This window comes from Rhineura floridana, chromosome 1 (genome assembly GCF_030035675.1).
Source record: "Rhineura floridana isolate rRhiFlo1 chromosome 1, rRhiFlo1.hap2, whole genome shotgun sequence".
In the NCBI taxonomy this organism is placed as follows: domain Eukaryota; kingdom Metazoa; phylum Chordata; class Lepidosauria; order Squamata; family Rhineuridae; genus Rhineura; species Rhineura floridana.
This window is the reverse complement of record NC_084480.1, coordinates 314,195,096-314,217,289: the sequence shown is the minus strand read 5'-3', so window position 1 is coordinate 314,217,289 and position 22,194 is coordinate 314,195,096. Positions and strand designations below refer to the sequence as shown.

The window sequence follows — 22,194 nt, the reverse complement described above, 5'->3', positions numbered from 1 at the left end:
GGCTGTGTGAGGCGGAGAGAAAACGAAAGCCGGGAGCGGAGGTGGGCCGGCGCCTGACGGGGCGGAGCGTCTGCCTCGTCGTTGTCGTCGCCGCCCTCTCTTCCCTTCCTTTCGTCCGTGACCGAGCCCGGCTCCACCCTCCTTCTCCGCCGCCTTTGCCGGCTCCTCCTCCTCGCCGCCTGGGCCCTGCCGGCCTCGCCTCCGCTCGGCTCCCTCCGCCCTCATCATCATCATCACCACCGTGCCTGGCTCTGGAGTTGGGGCTCGAGAGCGGGAGGGAAGCCGGCCGGACTTCTAGCCTGCTGAGGAGGGAGAAAGGCAAAAACAACAAGAACAAGAAGAGGCGGCGGCGGCTGCAGTTTTTATATATATTATTTTTTTCCTCCTCCGCTTCCCCTCCCCCTCAAGAAGAAGAAGAGGCGCCACGCCGCCCGCGCACGGGCAGCCACCATGTACACCGCGGGGGGAGCTGCCCCCGTCGCCGCGGGACCCGGTGAGCGGCTTCTCTCTTCTTTCCCCCCTTTCCCCTGCGAGATCCATGAGGGAGGGAAGAGAAAGGCGGCCCTTCCCTTCCCCCCGTCTCACCTCACCATTGGTGGGCAGCGCTGAGGCGGGAACGGGGGGGGGAGAAAGAGAGAGAAAAAAAAAGCAGTAGCAGCGGCGCACGAGGCGCCGCCAACGGCCTGTCTGTGCGGGGGGGGGGGGTGGCGCGCGCGAGAGAAGGCGCGCGTGCGGGTGTGCGTGTATGTGGTGGGGGACGCTCGGTGTCTTCACAGCGCGGTCGCTTGACCCGGCGCGCGACTTCTTTCCTCCTCTTCTCGCTTCCCCCCCCCCCCGGTCGCCTATTCTCTGCCAACTGCCTGGGCAAGACCGTGAGGAGGAGGAGGAAGGGAGAGATGGGTTTCGGGCGCACCTCTCCCCCCCCTTCTCTCTCGTGGACACTACAGTTGTGGGGCCAAGAGAGGCGCGGCGTTTCCAGAGGCCTCTTTGGCTCCGAGGGGGAGGGGGTCCGTGCCCGCTACGCATAAAGGCCGCCGGCGGGAGGGGCACCTCCTGGCGAAAGGGGCTTCTTTTGGCGGCCGGGATTTGACCGTCTCTCGAAGTGCATCCCTCGCCCCCGTTGGCTGCCTCGTGTGTGTGTGTGTGTGTGGGTTTATTTAGGGGGCGGCTGTCGTCGTTCTCGTTATTGTATTTCTGTGCCGCCAAGGGGCCCAAGGCGGTTTGCAATTTAAAATACTGAAGCAAAACAGCAGGCGTTACAAAAGAGCTGGGGGGGGGGAAGAAGCAGGGTTAGTCCAGGCCGTGGGGAGAGGGGGACCCAGGCTCTGAAGGAGATGAACCACATGAGCGCCTTTGCTTGGGCCGAATATGAAAAGAGTTTGATTTCATTCTTCCTCTACCACTTATTCTACTCTGTTGTCTGCTCTACCTGCTGTCCACTGTGGACTCACCTATATATGAAACATAGACATGTTATGGGTGCGTGGATGTGTAATATTTTACATATGTAAAACCCACCTGTGTACACTATACTGTGCAAGTTCCATTGATATGTACAATTCCACACCTATGTTTGCGTGTTGGTGCATATATGTGTTTAGGTTAGCGTGATGTAGCAATTACAGTGCTGGAGTAGGAATACCCAGTTTCAAATCCCCACTCAGCCATGAAGCTCACTGTGTGACCTTAGGCCACTCAGCCTCACTTATAGATAACATCTAGAGGGCCAAAGGTTTCCCACATGTGCCATACCAGCTTGCTGCCAACTGCTTTCAGTGCAGTAATATACCATAGAGATGCAGTTCTTTAAACCCCCAGATTGACCAGCATTTTGGACCACAACAAAAATAATCTCTGCACTGGGGAACACTGCACAATCACTAAACCATGTAATTCTTTTTGTGATGTGTTAGTTACGTTCTGTTGTGCACAGACTTTTATCTAGGGTCAACTGAACAGTAGAAATCAGTAATTTTATTTATTCCGCCTGTGCCAAATGTTTGCCTTGTAAAAACAGGTGCCTGCAAGATGAAAGTATAGAAGTCCTGGCTAACTTGTTTGGCAAGTGAGCCACGAGTCTGGTCGAAAAGGTAGTGCCACAACAGTATATATGTAGCATCCTTCCTTGGCATGATTTTGCATCTATTTTACTGAGCTGAGCAGGCATAGGCACAAACAGCTGAGAAGTGAAATGCCTGACTCTGTGTCTTAGGCAGGCTCATGGACTCTGCTGTTCCTGTCCAAGGGTGCTTTCACACTGCACTTTATTCCGTTATTCTGACGATTTATTTCCTGTTAATTTGCACATAAAATTTGAGCTTTCACACAACATAATGGGTAGCTCCGGAATTCTGGTGGAATGTAGTGGAAGTTTAGTGCTAATTTCCGCAATAAATGATACCAGAAAAATTCTGATAGCAAGGCTGGGAATACAGAAGATCGCAGGATTTTTGCGCTAGCTGCCGCTATATCGGCTGAATAAGTACTGTTCTTTATCGCAAGAGGTCCTGCAGTGTGAAAGGGATTTTTGAAATCTGGAACGAAGCGTTACCTTTTTAATCCATTAAATTAGCGCTATTAGCCCCTTGTGTGAAAGCAACCCAAGTAAGCGTGCAACAAACTAGCTGTCTGTGCTGCAGGTTGGCCTCCATGAAGTGCACTGTATCAACCCATTAGATTAAATGGATCAGTGAACCATGGTGGGCTCAGTTGCTATTCCTGTGTTTTCTTGTCTTATATATATACTATACAGCAACAGTATTGTGGTTTTCTGCTGTTCCTTATAGTTGGGGGGAAATATGGTGAGTCTATGCTTTTCTGCAAGTAAGCACACTTTAACATCTCTGGTGGCCCTTTAAACAGGTAGCTTGTTAGGGTTCCTCAATATTTACCCATCTAGTTAAAATCATGTTTAACTTTTGGTTTGGTTTTTTTTACTGTCCTTGTACAGTCTGCACACTTGACATGTCCCTGGGTATCTCACTTGTGTTCTGCTACCTGGGGTTTTTCTAGACAGGTAGACTGTTAAAAGCTCAGTAAGGTTAGTTGTTCAGTTATTGCATATCAGATGTTTTCCTTCAAAGTACTGCTTCTGTTGTGGGGAAGTTGCATTTTCCTCAATTCTCAAACCTAATACTTGTTGCTAGGAAAATGTGCCTATTCTCAGTGGAATATTCCGTGCAGAGTGCGATATGACTGTGCCAAGTGTAATGGACTTTCCTTGGATGCTGTTGGGCCTATTGCTAATGATGAGGAGCATGTCTCCCTTCCCCAAATGTGAGTGCTATTCTTTGAAAATCTTAGAAGCTGTTTTAATTCTTAAAACATTCTACAGAAGCTGAGCACTTTCCTGCAGCGCCTACCAGTCAAGGATGCCAAGTTAAACACCCATCTTTCCTTTTAAAATCAGGTGTCTGAAGGCACATAAGGTCAGCTCCCTGCTGAAGCTAAGTAGGGTCAGGTCTGGTCAATGCCTGGATGGGAGACCGCCTGGGAACCATATGTAAGCCGCCTTTGGTTTCTATCATGAAAAGAAAGGCGGGGTAGAAATGTAATAAATAATAAATAAATAAATAAATTCTGGCAGCAGTGTGCCTTTTTCTTAATGTTTTTAGTTATTTGCTGTGTATCCCCTTTTCCCAGCATTGCAGCACATATTTCTGCTGATTTTAAATCATTCCACCCCCTGCCTGTCCTTAGGGAGGATCCTCCATTATGTGGGCCTGGGATATTTGTTGTTCTTTGTGCTGTATTGGGGCTCATACAGGGAAAGTGTTAATATATATTTTTTAAGTAATCTGAGATTGCCTATAGAGTTGTAAGTACACAGCAGTACTTACTTTGCACTCTTGGTTTTTGTCATTGCTATATTTTAATGGTGTTAAGATGCATACTATGGGATCTTATCAGTATCTCCACAGCCAGTTGACACTTCCCTATCCCATCAATCCCAGTCTCTTCTTCATCCAGTCTTGTCTGTCTAATGTAAATTGCAAGGCCTCTGAAAACGAACTGCATTTCTTCTGGTCTGCTATATAGTAGACTGCCCGCTGTTGTCACAGACCTAATGTTTAACAGTAATAGGAAGAGGTGAAATGTAATGCATAGGCGAAATTTTTCAGAATCAGCCTGCCCAGGTTAATTACCCACATGCTAAACAAGGTTGATGGTGCCATCTGGAAGCATTTCTTCCTTCATACTCATTTTTTGTGGCACAGTTGCTTCCCGGTGGCATACCTACAATGGGCTCAGCATAACTGTGTTTAGTGAGGGATAACTCATTTGTCATTTTGTGCATCACTACTTAGACAGAACATGAGATAACACTTGTAGGGTTTTTTTATTGAATAAATCAGAGATACTGTTGTATAGCTTCAGTAGTATGCACAAATGTACTCTTGAAAAAATAAAAGTGAGACATACCTATTCCTTAATGAATAAATAGGGAAGGGCTATATCTTAGTGGTAGGGCATCTGCATGCAGAAGGTCCCAGGTTCAGGCCCCAGCATCTCCAGAAAGGGCTGCAAATATACCCTGGAGAGGTTCCCAAACTGTGGTCTGTGAGGTTCATTCAGGTGGTCCATGACATGTCTGTGGATTTGTGCTTGAAGACAGGAGATGAAGTATCCATCATATTAAATACTCATAATGATTTTTAATTTCTTCTCTTAGTTCTTATATTGTGTTTTACAGTAATCTGAATTCTGTAAAATACAGTAATATATAGGAAGTAAAACAAACAATAAAAGTACAATTAGAAATACAGAATCTAGCACAATGCATTACAATTTCTATAACAGGTAAAAAATATCTCTTTAAGTGGCCCACCAAGACCCTCAACAATTTTTCATATGGTCCATGGGGAAAAACGTTTGGGAACCACTGGTGTAGTCTGTACTGTGCTACATGAACCAATGGTCTGACCCAGTATGAGGCAGTTTCCTATGTTCTTATGTGTATGAAAGAACAAATGGAATACTGTATGACATTTTGGTAGCCCCATCTACAAAACTGATAGAACTGGAAAAGGGACAGAGGAGAACAACCAAAATGATCAGGGGAATGAAGCATTTTTCTTACGAAGAAAGGATAAAGAGTTTGGGGTGTTTTTTAAAAAAAAAGTTTAAAAAAAAATGTTCTAAGGATGACTAAGTGGACATGATAAATGTTTACAAAATTATGAAGGATGTGGAGGAAGAGAGTGTTTCCTCCCCCTCTGTCTTATAATACTAGAACTGAGCGTCTTCTAATGAAGCTGATTGGTAGGAGATTTAGGACAGAGTACTTTTAGCAACATGCAATTTATAGAATTCACTGCTGAAAGATGTAGTGATGACCATTAGCTTGGGTTTTTAAGAAGTGGTTTAAACAAATTCATGTGAAATAGGTTTATCAACTCTTGTTTAGGGATGGAGTTTGGTAGCTGGTTTCTATCAGTTTGAATTCAGTACCAATCCACTGTTTTTTTGTTCCTGATTGTTTGTGCAATTGCTGATTTGTGTTTTCCCCCCAGTGAATAAAATAATGTAATTGCTAACGAAAATGCTGATGAAATGCTTATGCTGTAGGCACTTGTTCCTCTGAGTTAAGAATGCATCAGCTTAGAGGAAAGCTGACGATGAAGACAATAACATAAAATTTGGAGCAGATTTTTTTAAAAAAAAATACTGCGCAGATGACAGCCACTACCTGCTGCAAGAAATCAGTGCCGGTCCAAAAACAATGCAGATTGTAGGATTATGTCAAAATCTGGTAATAAATCCAATTTAGTGAATATTCTCCCCCATCCCTACTCTTGTTGGTCGTGGCAAGCATAGAGTACTTCCAGGTTCAGAGGCTGCTGAATATTAGCTGCTATGGGGCAACAGCACAGGTGGGCTATAGCTTTCATTCCCTTCCCATGGGATTCTCAAGCATTTGGTTGATTGTTGTCTGAAACAGGATACTGACATAAAAGAACCCTTGTTCTTATCCATAAGGGCTGCTCTTAACTTTTGAGCTATTCTGCTCAGCTTCATACCAAAGCAGACAGGTGTGTGTGCGTATTTCTATCAGAGTCATGGTGAGCTTTTGTGTTTTTAGGAGAACATACATTGTGTACATAAGGCATCTAAAGGAGATCAGATGGCAACACTGGGGCAGAGATACTCCCAGTCAGAGAAGACTGGGCTAGATGCACCAGTGGTTTGCCCTGTGTAAAGCAAATTCACATGCCATATGTGTAAGTTCAACATTGTCCAACACTGGATTTCCAACTTGTCAGTGCGGCAAATGCAGCTGGTGTCAGCCTAGGCTATGCTACCTGCACTTATATTACCACTATTTTATAAGCAAAACAGTTGTTATTTCTTACATTTACATCCAACTTTTCCTCCAATCAGCTCAAGGTGGTGTACATGGGTCTGTCTCCTCCTTCCATGTTATCCTCACAGTAACCCTGTGAGGTAGGTTAGGCTGAGAGACAGTGACTGGCCCAAGGTCACCCAGTGAGCTTCATGGGCTGAGTGGGGATTCAAACCCTGGTCTCCCATTTAATGGCCCATCATCCTAACCATTACACCACACTGTCTCTTTGAGTTATGCATTGATATATCATAATTTTCATCCTGGACTTTATATTTATTACATATTCTGCTGTCCAGAAAACTGGTGGAGATTTTATTTATTTATTTACTATTACATTTATAACCCACCTTTCCTCCAAGGAATTCAAGGTGGCGTACAAACATGCTTCTCCCCCTCCTCATGTTATCCTCACAATAGCCCTGTAAGGTAGAATAGTGACCGGCTCAAGGTCACTCAGTAAGCTTCATGGCTGAGTGGGAATTTGAACCCTGGTTTCCCAGGTCCCAGTCCAACATTCTAACCATTATACCACACTGGCTGTCATGAATGTAATGGAATATTTTTGATGTCACTTGGAGGAGGCCTTCTTATTCTATGGAGCAGCATTCCTGTCGAGATCGACAGGCACCCACTGCCTGCACTTCCAGGAACCTTTTGAAGACGTTTTTGTTCCAACAGGCTTTCCCAGCTCAATGAATAGTTCTCTGTCATGGGTGTCTACTTTGTATTTTTTTTAATTGCTGTTTTTAACTGTTTTTAGCTGTTCTTATTATTTTATACATCGTTGTGAGGCATCTGTTGGAAAGCAGTTCATTAATAACAATAACAACAGCAACAATAAAAACAGCTTCCAACATACAGTGAAAGGTTAGGACAGTTGCCGAACCAGTTCCTTGCAGCCTTATGGCTTTGAATCCCCATTTGGGTTGGATTTTCTTGTTCAGGTACTTGGCTCCTGTGTGAGAGAGGCTGGCAGCAGAACTACAAATCTGGCACAGGGCTTTCTTTCCCCTTTTTTCTTGTGTGGTTTAGAATTACATGTGAGATCCATGGCTGAGGGGGGATTTGAACCTAGGTCATCTGTGTCCTTGTCCAGCAGTTAGCACTATGCCATATTGCTCAGGTTTTCGCTATTATGGAAGTATCACGTTAGCCTTACATGGGGAAAGGCTTAATGAGTGCCCAAATATAATTCCTAGTTGAGGAATTCAACAACTTAATGGTTTTGCATTCCACCCAATATGCTTCCTTTGTATATTCAAAACTTAAGTCATCACTTGTAGTAGACAGGATCCAAAATATTTTGCATGGTACCATTTTATTGAAGAATTGCCTCTGAGCATTAGTTGGCATGGATTTTTCGCATTCCGCAATGTTAAATTGAAAATACCCCGCATGCCATTCTGATGCTTCCCATAAGCTCATTTCAAAACTAAACCTTACAAAACTTATAGTCTTGGACTCAGAAACGCTTGCTTAACAGCCCTCTAAATTTTCATGGCAATACACAAAACAGTCAGAGAGAATAGAGAGTTCAAAGTCTAAAAAGAGAGAAAAAAACAGAGCCCTTTTTGACTTCTCATAATCTGTTGAAATTCATTAAAAATCAGCCATGTTCACAGAGTACCTGTAATCCTATAACTGACCTTGCCCCATACTCTGACCTTCATCTTCTGCAGATTAAAAGTTTAAAAAATGCCTGGCTGATTTTTAATTAATGTAAGAAATTTTGCATATAACTGAATGATAATGTCATACATGCTTAGTAAGAACCAACTGTCGGTGTTCTAAAAGCCAGACTCACAGCTGCTGGGCTTTCCTGATCAGGGGGCCACACCCAGGCCAGGCCTTTATTTCACTTGAGACAGTCATGGCTTCCCCCAAAGAATCCTGGGAAGTGTAGTTTGTGAAGTGTGCTGAGAGGAGACTCCTATTCCTCTTGACAGAGTTCCAGCGGCCAGACTGGTTTAACAGTCAGCTGCTCTGATTGAAGCTCTGTGAGGGGAAAAGGGCCTCTCCTAGCAACTCTCAGCACCCTTCACTAACAACACTTCGGAGGTTTCTTTGGGAGAAGCCATGACTGTCAGTGAAATAAAGGTCTAGTGTGGATGTGGCCAGGGACAGCTTTGGTTTAAATTTGGGTGGGAGGCTACATAATAATAATAATAATAATAATCAATTTAATTTTTGTGTCGCCTATCTGGCTGAAGCCACTCTAGGCGACGTACATATTAAAATTCAGTAAAATACAATAAGTACAGAATAAAATACAATGCAGTCAACACTAATGCAGGCATAAAACTATGTAGGGCAATCAATAACAGTTTTCACAAAGACAATAAACAATCACAGAAAAATTAGCCCACCCTGGAGGTCCCAAAGGCCTGTCCAAAGAGCCAAGTTTTTAAGGCTCGGCAAAATGTATCCAGGGAAGGGGCATGGCGAAGATCAAACGGGAGGGAGTTCCAGAGAGTGGGGGCCGCCACTGAAAATGCCCTCTCTCTAGTCCCCACCAACCTAGCTGTTTTTGTTGGTGGGACTGAGAGAAGGCCCTGTGTGGCTGATCTAGTTGGGCGGCTTAATTTGTGGTACTGGAGGTGCTCCTTCAGGTAAACTGGGCTGAGACCGTATAGGGATTTAAAGGTTAACACCAACACCTTGAATTGGGCCCGGAAAACAACTGGAAGACAATGTAGATGAAATAACACTGGTGTGATGTGATCGCGGCGGCGGCTGTTAGTAAGCAACCGAGCCGCCGCGTTCTGCACCAATTGTAGTTTCCGGACCGTTTTCAAGGGTAACCCCATGTAAAGCGCATTGCAGTAGTCTAATCGAGAGGTGACCAGGGCATGTACTACTAGTGGGAGCTGATGAATAGGGAGGTAGGGTTGCAGCGTCCGTATGAGGTGTAGTTGATACCAAGCTGCCCGGCTCACTGCCGAAATCTGAGCCTCCATGGACAGCCTGGAATCAAGAACAACCCCAAGGCTGTGGACCTGATCCTTCAGGGGTAAACTCACCCCATTAAGCCTCAGGTCAACAACACCCAACCTTCCTCTGTCACCCACAAGCAGCACCTCGGTCTTATCAGGATTGAGCTTCAGCCTGTTCCTTCCCATCCACCCACTCACGGATTCCAGGCACTTGGACAAGGTCTCCACAGCCAACTCCGGTGAAGATTTAAAAGAGAGGTAGAGCTGCGTGTCATCAGCATATTGGTGACACCGCAGCCCAAACCTCCTGATGATAGCTCCCAGCGGTTTTATATAGATGTTAAATAGCATGGGAGAGAGGATAGAACCCTGTGGCACTCCACAAGTGAGGGGCCAAGGGTCTGAAACCTCATCTTCCAATGCTACCTGTTGATGCCTGTCAGAGAGAAAGGAACGGAACCACTGTAAAACAGTGCCTCCTACATGTGCCTCCTACATGTGCCTGCGGTAGAATAAAAAGGTGGGGAAAACCCTGAAAAAGAATGATACTGTTCATAATGTTTTCCTTTTGGAAAGGAAAGGGGATTCCCTTCTGCCCAGTGCCCACCCACCCAATCCCCTCCTCCCTTTCTCCCCTCCCCTCCCTGCCCTCATCCTCTGCCCGTTCCCTCCCCCAGGTCAGTTTCACATATCCTAAGCATGATTGCACTAGAGTTGCCAGGTTCAGGGCCTGAGACTGATCCTGTATCTTTAGGAGAAGAGAAAGTCAGCCAAGTGCAGGTGTTCTTGCAACAGTGTAATGGGAAAAACCACAAGGTGGAATTCTCCCTTCCCCCTGCACAACTTTTAAAGATACAGAAGACCTCTTGGAGGTCGGGCCTGGCAACCAAGAGGTCTTCTGTACGGTAGGGCCCCGCTTACCAGCGCTTCGCTTACCGGCATTCCGCTAATGCGGCGGCTTTCATTCCCCATTTTAAAGCCGATTTTGCAGCATTTTTGCGCGACACGCCCCATTATACTCAATGGGGTTCTGCTTTACGGTGATTTCCACTTTCTGGCGGGGGTCCGGAATGGAACCTGCCATATAAGCGGGGCCTGCCTGTATCTTTAAAAGTTGTGCAGGAGGAAGGGAGAATTCCACCTTGTGGTTTTTCCCATTACAGTGTTGCAAGAACACCTGCACTTGGCTGACTTTCTCTTCTAAAGATACAGGATCAGTCTCAGGCCCTGAGTCTGGCAACCCTAGATTGCACAGGAGTAAATCCCATTGAACTCAATAAGCATGCAAATGATCAAACCTGCCCTCCACTCCTCCTCCCTCCCATCACCTCCCTTTTGCCTCTTCCCTCCCCCTTCCTTCCCCCTCCTTCCCCCTCCCAATTCCCTCCTTCCCCCTCCCACTCCTTCTGCTCCCATCTCCCCCCTTCTTCCTTCCCTCTACTCTCCCCTCCATCTCCTCCCCCCCCCCATGGTCAGTTTTACCTATCCTAGCCATGATCGCACAGGAGTAAATCCCATTGAACTCAGTAAGCATGTGAATGATCAGAACTGCCTTTCCCCTCTTTCCCCTCTCCTCTCCCTTCCTCCTCCCTTCTTCCTCCCCTCCCCCTTCCTCCTCCCCTGACCACTCCAGGCTTCCCTCCCCATGGTCAGTTTTACCTGTCCTAAGCATGATTGCACAGGAGTAAATCCCATTGAACTCAGTAACCATGAGAATGATTTACTATAGGAAACTTCACTAAAATTGTTTTAATATTGTTGCTTCCTCCCTGCTAAAACAAGATCAGCACAGCACATGTCTTATTTCTGTTATTTGTGCTGATTGCAGGTATTACCACCACTCACCATATGCTCAGAGGCACATGTTACCAAATTCTTCCAAGCTACACAGGAAGTGAATTGGACTGTGAAAGACCAACCCAAATTGTGTTTGCATTTTGACAAATGTGTAGGGTAGTACAATATCTCAGAGAGGAGGTCAGGTCTCCTGCTCCCATGGTACATTCACTATACCAAGTCAGACTAGTGGTCCATCTAGCTCAGCATTGGCAACACTGATTGGCAGGAGTCTTTCCCAGAGCTACTTGGAAATGCCATGGATTGAACCTGGGATCTTTTGCATTGCAAAGCATGCACTGCATCCCTGTATCATAGCTCTTCCCTCCACTCCCCAGTGGAGTCAGAATCAAAAATGGATTTAAGCTGACCCATCTCCTTCTGTTATCCCCATTTCTCTCCCTCCTTTCCCTGTACTCACGGATGTGTAGTGATAGCTGTACGAGCTGAGAGGCAGGCTCCAATATCTCTTAAAGTGCTGCAAAAAGTTTAACTCAGTTTCCCTCAGCTGCCTTAAATTGAAGGATAAGAAGCTTTCTGGTTTGCTGCTGAGTCACTTGCTTGTCCTCTTAATTTTCCTTTTCTCCCTGAAGCAAGTGCTAGACAAAAACAGCAGCAGGTGCCCTGTCAAAAAATTAAAGAGCATCTCTCTTGTTCTTTCGTTCCTCCCTCCACTAAGCCAGTGCCGGCCAAGAAACCACCCTACTGCTCCCCATGAAAAACAGAGCAACTCACAAATTCCCTCCTGAAGCTGCAGTCAGGATCACATTAGGCCATGGGTCAGATTTGGCCCCTAGTCATTCCCTACGTCTGGATTAGGTGAGTGGAAATGAGTGGCGGTAAGCCTTAGTTGCACATGCCCCTCTTCCCCTCTCAAGTGAAAGCTTGAGGACAACCACAGTTCTATGAAATCCAAACTTGGGGAACAGTGGATCTAACGAAGGTTAGTTAATGAACCAGAACCTGCAACCAAGGTTTGATCCTGGCTTCGTTTTGTTTTGATTGAGGAATTGGGTGTCAAGGAATTGGGTGTCTCTTGGATGAGACCGATTATCTGGAACCATTTCAGTCGGGTTTCAGGCCTGGTTTTGGCATGGAAGCAGCCTTGGTTGCCTTGCATGAGAGAGACGGGGGAGTGTGACTCTGTTGATTCTCCTTGATCTCTCAGCGGCTTTCGATACCATCGACCATGGTATCCTTCTGGGACGACTGGCTGAGTTGGGAGTGGGAGGTACTGCACAGCAGTGGTTCTGCTCCTACTTGGCGGGTTGACTCCAAAAGGTGGTGCTTGGGGAGCATTGCTTGGCACCCTGGACTCTCCAGTATGGGGTTCCGCAGGGGTCAGTTCTGTGCCCCATGCTGTTCAACATCTACATGAAACTGTTGGGTGTGGTCATCTAGAGCTTTGGAGTGTGCTGCCATCAGTATGCTGATGACACACAGCTCTACTTCTCCTTTTCATCTTCATCAGGTGAGGCTGTCAATGTGCTGAACCAGTGGCTGGCTGCGACAATGGACTGGATGAGGGCTAATAAATTAAGGCTTAATCCAGACAAGACTGAGATGTTGCTAGTGGGTGGTTCTCCTGACCGAATGGTGGATGTTCAACCTGTCCTGGATGGGGTTGCACTCCCCCTGAAGGAGCAGGTTTGTAGCTTAGGGGTTCTCCTAGAACCATCTCTGTCACTTGAGGCTCAGGTAGCCTTGGTGGCATGGAGTGCCTTCTACCAACTTCGGTTGGTGGCCCAGCTATGCCCCTATCTGGCCAGGGATAACCTGGCTTCAGTTGTCCATGCTCTGGTAACCTCCAAGTTAAATTGCTGCAATGCACTCTATGTGGGGCTGCCTTTGAAGATGGTTGGGAAACTGCAGCTTGTGCAAAATGCAGCTGCCAGATTGGTAACAGGGACCAGACGGTTTGAACATGTAAAACTGATTCTGGACCGCTTGCATTGGCTGCCTGTATGCTTCCGAGCTCGATTCAAAGTGCTGGTTTTTATCTATAAGGCCATACACGGCTTGGGATCACAATACCTGATGGAACGCCTCTCCCGACATGAACCCACCCGTACACTACGCTCAACATCAAAGTTCCTCCTCCGGGTGCCTACTCAGAGGGAAGCTCGGAGGATGGCAACAAGGGAGAGGGCTTTGTCAGTAGTGGCCCCCAAATTATGGAATGATCTCCTTGTTATCTTTTTGGCGCCAGGTCAAGACTTTCCTTTTCTCCCAGGCATTTTAGCATGTGTTTTTAAATTGCTTTTTAAAAAAGTGTTTTTAAATTTGTATATTTGTTTTTAATGTTTTTAATTGTTGTAAACTGCCCAGAGTGCTTTGGCTATGGGGCGGTATACAAATGTAATGAATGATGATGATGATGATATGATTACTTAATACTATAAGCTGTAGAACAGCCTTTCCCCACCTGGTGCTGTCCAGATGTTTTGGACTAATTGGCCATGGTAGTTTCTGTGATGGAAGTTGTAGTATTCAATGGTTCCATTCCTACCTCCAGAAAGGAACAGTGGGGGTCCTCTGCTCAACTTCTTGGCAATTGTGTTGTGTCCAGCAGTGTTCCATCTTGTCCTACATGCTTTTTAACATGTATAGGAAACTGCTGGTAGAAGTCATTCAGGGAATTGGGGTACAGAGTTACCAATATGTGGATGCACTCGGCTCTGTCTCTCCATACCATTTGAATCAGCTGAGACTGTGCAAGTGCTGGACCATTGTCTGAAAACAGTAGCTTGCTGGATGAGAGCCAATAAACTGAAACCTGATAAGGTGGAGGTCCTCTTGATGGGTGCTTTGTGTGTCTATGAAATTGGGGAGAGATTGTGTTCTAGAAAGAATCACAGCCCCCCCTGAAGGAGCAGGGGTTTAAAGCTTGAGGATACTTCTGGTTCCAGCACTATCACTGGAGGCCCAGGGTGGCTTCACTGGTGAGGAGTGTCTATTTCCAGCTCTGGGTAGTACTGCAGCTACTGCTGTTGCTGTGCTAGGATAGCCTTACTTTACAGTGATCCATGTTCTCATAACTTTGTGATTAGATTACTGTAACATGCTCTGTGTAAGACCATCCCTGAAGACAGAAGCAGCAAAATGTTGCTACTAGAGGGAGTGATATAACATTATATTTGAATTTCACTGGCTGCCACTATTCTACCAAGATAAATTCAAGCTTTTTATATTAACATACAAAGTCCTGAACAGCTTTGCAGGGCTGTGGAGTCGTTACGCCAAACCTTCGACTCCGACTCCTCTATTTTTCTACTGTCCAACTCCGACTCCACCCAAAATTGCTTCCAACTCCACAGCCCTGGAAAGGGCTGTAAATGTCTTTTTTAAATTGGAAGCTCTCATAGGAGCATTTTTATCGCTGCCTGAATATGCGCTGATCTTGGCATCACAGCATTTGTCTTCATCTGGGTCCTGTGTCATACACTGACACACAAAATGTTTTCCATCTTGAGTTATGGTGAAATGCTCAACTACAGCTGACTTCATGGAAGCTTCTCTGACATTGTGAATTTATATTTTTAAAAAATTGTCATAAGAACATAAGAACATAAGAAGAGCCTGCTGGATCAGGCCAGTGGCCCATCTAGGCCAGCATCCTGTTCTCACAGTGGCCAACCAGGTGCCTGGGGGAAGCCCGCAAGCAGGACCCGAGTGCAAGAACACTCTCCCCTCCTGAGGCTTCCAGCAACTGGTTTTCAGAAGCATGCTGCCTCTGACTAGGGTGGCACAGCACAGCCATCACGGCTAGTAGCCATTGATAGCCCTGTCCTCCATGAATTTGTCTAATCTTTTAAAGCCATCCAAGCTGGTGGCCATTACTGCATCTTGTGGGAGCAAATTCCATAGTTTAACTATGCACTGAGTAAAGAAGTACTTCCTTTTGTCTGTCCTGAATCTTCCAACATTCAGCTTCTTTGAATGTCCACGAGTTCTAGTATTATGAGAGAGGGAGAAGAACTTTTCTCTATCCACTTTCTCAATGCCATGCATAATTTTATACACTTCTATCATGTCTCCTCTGACCCGCCTTTTCTCTAAACTAAAAAGCCCCAAATGCTGCAACCTTTCCTCGTAAGGGAGTCGCTCCATCCCCTTGATCATTCTGGTTGCCCTCTTCTGAACCTTTTCCAACTCTAGAATATCCTTTTTGAGATGAGGCGACCAGAACTGTACACAGTATTCCAAATGCGGCCGCACCATAGATTTATACAACGGCATTATGATATTGACTGTTTTATTTTCAATACCTTTCCTAATTATCCCTAGCATGGAATTTGCCTTTTTCACAGCTGCCGCACACTGGGTCGACATTTTCATCGTGCTGTCCACTACAACCCCGAGGTCTCTCTCCTGGTCGGTCACCGCCAGTTCAGACCCCATGAGCATATATGTGAAATTAAGATTTTTTGCTCCAATATGCATAATTTTACACTTGTTTATATTGAATTGCATTTGCCATTTTTCCGCCCATTCACTCAGTTTGGAGAGGTCTTTTTGGAGCTCTTCGCAATCCCTTTTTGTTTTAACAACCCTGGACAATTTAGTGTTGTCAGCAAACTTGGCCACTTCACTGCTCACTCCTAATTCTAGGTCATTAATGAACAAGTTGAAAAGTACAGGTCCCAATACCGATCCTTGAGGGACTCCACTTTCTACAGCCCTCCATCGGGAGAACTGTCCGTTTATTCCTACTCTCTGCTTTCTGCTTCTTAACCAATTCCTTATCCACAAGAGGACCTCTCCTCTTATTCCATGACTGCTAAGCTTCCTCAGAAGTCTTTGGTGAGGTACCTTGTCAAACGCTTTTTGAAAGTCTAAGTACACTATGTCCACTGGATCACCTCTATCTATATGCTTGTTGACACTCTCAAAGAATTCTAATAGGTTACTGAGACAGGACTTTCCCTTGCAGAAGCCATGCTGGCTCTGCTTCAGCAAGGCTTGTTCTTCTATGTGCTTAGTTAATCTAGCTTTAATCATACTTTCTACCAGTTTTCCAGGGACAGAAGTTAAGCTAACTGGCCTGTAATTTCCGGGATCCCCTCTGGATCCCTTTTTGAAGATTGGCGTTACATTTGCCACTTTCCAGTCCTCAGGCACGGAGGAGGACCCAAGGGACAAGTTACATATTTTAGTTAGCAGATCAGCAATTTCACCTTTGAGTTCTTTGAGAACTCTCGGGTGGATCAATCAAAATTTATTTTGAAGCCACAGTCGGTACATTTCTACTGACTCCAACTCCACCCAAAATTACTTCCGACTCCACAGCCCTGCAGCTTTTGTTTCAAATACATGAAGGAGTGCTTCTCCCCCATCTGCTGGCTTGGCCTTTGAAATCTGGCTGTGGTATCTGAGAAAGCCTGTTGTGCATTGACACAAGGGAGGGTCTTCTCAGTGACGACACCATACATGTAAAATTCTCTTCTCCTGGAGGTTTTCTTGTCACCTTCATTACAGTAGAGCCCCACTCATATGGTGGGTTATATTCCAGACCCCCGCCGAAAAGCGGAACTCATTCAATAGAATGGCACCCGACACCTGAAAAACGCCGTAAAAGCGGAACAAGTGTATTATGAGTGGGGCCTTACTCTAATTGAAAGCTGCTGTATTAGCGGAATGCTGAAAAGTGGGGCCCCACTGTACTGAGTTTTCAACAGCATATTGAGATGCATCTCTACTCAGGCCTTTTGGAGAGATGGATGTGTTTTACGTCAGAAGTACTGATTTTGCCTTCTGCTATAGTATGTGTTGATTTGATTAGTGTTTTAAAGTAATGATTTTAAATAGTTTTAAAATGTATTGATGTTAACTGTATTTGGTAAGCTATCTGGGAACCCTACCTGATGAAGGGCAGCCTAAAAATTGAGGAAAAAAGTACTTATGTGTGTATAGTTTTTATAATTCTGTGATAAACCACTTTATGGATTATGTAAGTGGAAAGGCAGGATGAAAAATGTCTAAATAAGAACCTGTGTATAAAGTTGCATGAAGTGATCATTTTATTTTGTTAGTCTTATTTGTTAGCAATGGCCAACTTCTTTGGCTGAGAGGGGGCATGTCGTCCCTGCTCAAGCTGCGTAGGAGCCAACTGGGATAGTTGCATCATCCCCTTTCTCAAAGAGTTTGGCTAGGGATAATCCAGATTCTTGTCTGGAGAAAATGAAATTTGTCGTTTCAGTTCCAGAAGAAGGGCCCCCAGGGGTGTCCTGTTCTTTTGTACTGAGAAGAAGTGCCTAACATCTCAGAAGTGGTACATTGGGCAATGGTGTTGGCCTGGGTAACTAGGGCTGTGGAGTCGGTATGTCAAACCTTCAACTCCGACTCCTCTATTTTTCTACTGTCTGACTCAGATTCCTTCATAAATGGCAAATGTATATTAATGTATTAATATTAATAAATCAATATTAATATTAAAACATTAATATTATAATATTAATATTATAATATTAATATTAAAATATTAAAATTAATATTAATATTAAAATTAAAATTAATATTAATATTAAAATATTAATATTAATTTGAAGTCGGAGTCAGTACATTTCTACCGACTCCGACTCCACCCAAAATTGCTTCCGACTCTGACTCCACGACTCCGACTCCACAGCCCTGTGGGTAACACCACTTCCTGAGGACTTGTTTGACAAATGGTGGTGCCGGAGCCAGTATCTGCACGTGAGCCTCTCCTCTCTTGAACACCCTTAGAAACACTTGGCTTTGCTAGGTTGAAGCCCTCGAGAGATTCCCTTGCTGCTGCTGACTGGATCAAAAGGGGCACACATTGACCTATAGCTGACTCTGGTGGCAGTTATAACAATGTTGTTGTGGGCTGGGTGTTTCATTGTATTGGAATTGATGCTGTCATGATTTCCAAGCCTAGCTGCTTCTGCTGCTCTGACGAAACTACAAATGAGAAAATACAGGCTGCTCCAGTTTGGGTGTGTGTGTGTGTGGTGTGTGGTGTGTGTGGTGTGTGTGTGTGTTGCCTCAGTGCTTCCTTTTGGAAGGCCCTCCTGGCCCATCTTCTTCTTACTCAGAGGATGAACCCCCAAAACATTCCCCCCAAGTAAATGTAAATGTACTGCCTTCAAGTCGATTCCAACTTATGGCAACCCTACGAATAGGGTTTTCATACTAAGCGGTATTCAGAGGTGGTTTACCATTGCCTTCCTCTGAGGCTGAGAGGCAGTCTCTGGCCCAAGGTCACCCAGTGAGCTTCATGGCTGTGTGGGGATTCGAACCCTGGTCTCCCAGGTTGTAGTCCAACACTCTAACCACTACGCCACACAAGTCCATTATGTAGTATCAGACAAGAAGGCAGCATAACCAGCTCCTTAAGGAGATGGGGTCAGGGAGGTTTGTTTCTTCCACTTCTTCTGCAAGCCCCAGCAGAACAGGATAGCCGATTTGTCAGTCTGGCATGGAAAAATATTGGTGGTTTGGTTTCTGAAGACCTGTAAGATATCACTCCTTTTAAAATCCTGGTTAAATACTCTTCCTAGAGATATAGTGTCGCCATAGTACATTGTAGCCTGATGTCATCTGTAATGATTGCTTTAACATAATGGCCAGCTGTACTACTTTTTAAAGAGATGGCTGTTGAAATTAGGCCTCCTTGCAGTAGCAGACAGCAGGGTTATTTGTCCACGACTGCTTCTCTCTGCTTGCAGTGTGTGCGGGTCCGATGATGCAGAGCCATAGAGATTCTCCATATCTCATAACTCATCTCTCATTTTACCTGCTGAATCCCAAGATTCTAATTCTCAAGACTTTGTAGGGACAAGACAGGAACAGGAATCTGCGTAGTATCCGTGTGCCCACTGACATACCAGTGACTTTTTCTTTCTTAAAAATATATGATATCACTGTAGTGTAGGTCTTTTCAAATATAAAAGCAATTAAGTGTGTTACTCTTTCAAGTAACACAACACATGACCAAGCAATACTGTACTAAGGACTACTATTAGAACTGTTGTGTTAACTGCAGGAGTATTTTCATGATCAGAAGTGCTACATTACTAGTGAAAAGAGATTAATTGCCAAATAGCACTGATTCTGTGCTATTTGTAGTACAAATTTCTGAAAACAGGAAAAAATATTGGATGCATTTGGTAATCTAGAGGCTATATGATATGACCAGGGCTAATAATAATTAATAATAATAATTAATAATAATAATTAATAATAATAATTAATAATAAAGCTAATTGAAATATTTTCTTGTCCTGACAAGATTATTACTAATAGTATCTTACTAACGTTTTCACATTTGGACACATGTTTTCACATCTGGAAACATGCATAAGCTGCAGATACCATAGCACTACTTCACTTTTTTTTTTTTTACCAGCACTTGTGGTTTTGGTTAAATATGTGGAGCTATACCTCTTTCATACTGTGAGGAACATGGAGGTTACTGATGGACAGAATAGTATTAAATTAAATAAGGAGTGAATGCTGCACCTGAAACATATGTGGTAGTCAGTGTACCATGCTCCTATGCTAATAGGGTCGCTGTGGACCCCAGCAGCTGTTCTAAATATTTCTAAAAAGATTTTTAAAGCAAACCTGAATCACTTCACACCCATGTACTCCTCAGCAGTTATGGGTTCTGTTCTGTGATGTTTCATCTTCCCTCCCCCCTTTAAGTTTTTTGTAAAATGTTAAACTTAATATTCTACCCGTTTCTCCTTTGTTGAAATGAATGGGAAAGATACCAAATGACTAAAATAAAAGGGGTCCATTCTGGCCTCAGCAACTTCTAAAAACTGAGTAAGGAAAGCCTTTTGCATTTTTGGCTGATCATAAATAGGCTGTACTCACATTTGGCTATACTCATGTAGGCTCCATATGCAATCTAGAACTCTGACCAGGATTTTAAATTTAATGGGGAGCCTACATGAGTACAGCAGGCTCCCCACTGCAGATGTTTGAATATGAGAGAGTCTGGAAGAAGTCCAGTGCTAAAGGCGCATCTCCACAGCCCATTTGTTCTTGCAGTGGCCCTTCACACAAGAAGTGACTCAGTAGGGCTTATGAGCCAAATATGTCACCTATGAATCTCTTCTGTTCCCCCCCCCCCAGGGCTTCCTGATAGCTCAATGAGTAGTTTAAGCTAATGTAGTGGGGTCTAATGTACCCCAATACCTTTTGTTTTTGAAACATAGTAACATTTTTTTTCTTTTACATTGGAGTCACTTGGAAATCAGTCAGTCTTTATCTCCAGGCAGGTTTTTAAAAGGTATGTTGGATTTCAGTAGCAGATTGATAAAGGTGGATGAGGTTAAAATTCTAATTTAATTGAGTTTTCAGTATTACTTTGCATAATATACAAAGTTGTAATTTCTAAATATTTTTCTTAACCTTTATAAATATGCCTTTCTTAGGCCCCGGATATTTAAAATATTTATTTTAAATATTTATACCCAGAATTTAACCAGAGTTGTGGAGGCAACTTACAATATATTTAAAACACAATAGAACCATCAACAATTAGTTTCTCGTTGTGTTGGGCTGATATCTCTTGCAGCTCCTGGCAGCAGATGCAAGAGGCACAGTGAGGGGGGAAAAGGTGTATATAAGTCTCCCTCCAGTCCTCAGCTATTCCAGCTGCCGCTTGGCTGTTCCAGACTCTGGGCCATGTCAGGTCTTGGATGACATAATTATGGCCCAGAAATGGCTGCCAAAGCAAGATGATGGAGTCCTTCAAAGGGCAGGGTTTGGTCACCTGGGCTGCTTTTAATGTTGCTCCTCACTTCTGACTCCTGGTTGCAGATGCAAGAAGTGTGTGTGTCTGTGTGTGTGCACGCACACAAGCCTCCCCAAAGCTTTGGATGTTTCGACTCTTTGAAGTTCCAGTTAACGGAGGCTGATCAAACAGCTTGTTTTTGTTCTAGCCAGTGTAAAGAAAATAATGACATTACTAAAACACCATCTATTTTTCTCTCTTTAAAATCTTAGAAAGAGTGGGAGAACAAAAATCTGTAGTAATCACTAATTCCCAAAATTTTACCCAAAAGGAAGTTGTTCTGTGCAGTGAACTCTGAGTAGATTTAATTTTTTTTGATGTATTGAAATAGTTTTACTATCACATTGGGGTGGATCCAGCCTAAGAAGTTGCCCTAGCACAAGGGTTAGTGCTAACACAACAGGATTTCTTCACCCTCTCCTCGCCTTGCATGGGCCACACACCATCCCATATCTGCTCTGGGGGATTGGGGAAACCCCAGAACAGATTTAGGGGGCACATGGAAGGAGGAGACGGGGAGATCATTCCATTGCGTGAGGAGAAATCCTTGAGCTGATGGAACAAGCTGCTTAGTGCTATGCTGCATGCAAGCCACGTTTGTTCCACTTAGTTTCCATTGAAATCAATTAACTTCAGTTTATGTATGTATGTATTTACACACACACACGCACACACACACACATACACACCCCTCCCCCCCGTCCCATAGCCGAAGCTCTCTGGGCGCTTTACAATAATTAAAAACAAATATACAAATTTAAAAACATCTTTTAAAAACAATTTAAAACACAATTTAAAACAATTAAAAAAGATTATGGCTTTTAATAATAAATGTCTCCCTAAAGGCATATAGGTATCATCATACATAATGTTTCCTGAAGCGGGTGCGTGGACTCAGCAAATTCATCTGTAGCAACCCCAGGAAATTATATTCTGAGCGAATAAAAAGAATGATTGAATTAGGTCATGGCTGACTTGTCCTCTTGATTTGATTGGGACCTAAGTTTAGCAAACTTAGTTTGGATCATACCCATATGGTCCCAGGCTATGGTCTGAAGGCACATGAGGGCAGCACCCTGCTGAAGCTAAGCAGGGTCAGGCCTGGTCAGTGCCTGGATGGGAGATTGCCTGGGGACCATATGTAAGCCGCCTTGGGTTTCTATCATGAAAAGAAAGGCGAGGTATAAATGTAATAAATAAATAAATAATATTCTTTTCTGGGCGGTAAGTACTAGTTTGAACACCCATGTCTTAGATCGTGGTTCATTTATATCAGGGTGGGAGACCTGTGTCATATAGTTGTTGGATTC

The 22,194-nt window shown here is 44.3% G+C and overlaps 1 protein-coding gene across 2 annotated transcripts in view; it reads left to right on the top strand.

Moving 5' to 3' along the window:
- The window catches only part of AGO2 (argonaute RISC catalytic component 2), a 74,924-nt gene continuing 52,730 nt past the window's right edge, over nt 1-22,194 (top strand). The window contains exon 1 of one of the 2 annotated variants that reach the window (XM_061607030.1): nt 1-493. In XM_061607030.1, coding sequence (XP_061463014.1) covers nt 451-493 — 43 coding nt within the window. In that variant the 5' untranslated portion in view covers nt 1-450. The remainder of the gene's footprint in view (nt 494-22,194) is intronic. The other variant, XM_061607029.1, reaches the window with a different exon arrangement.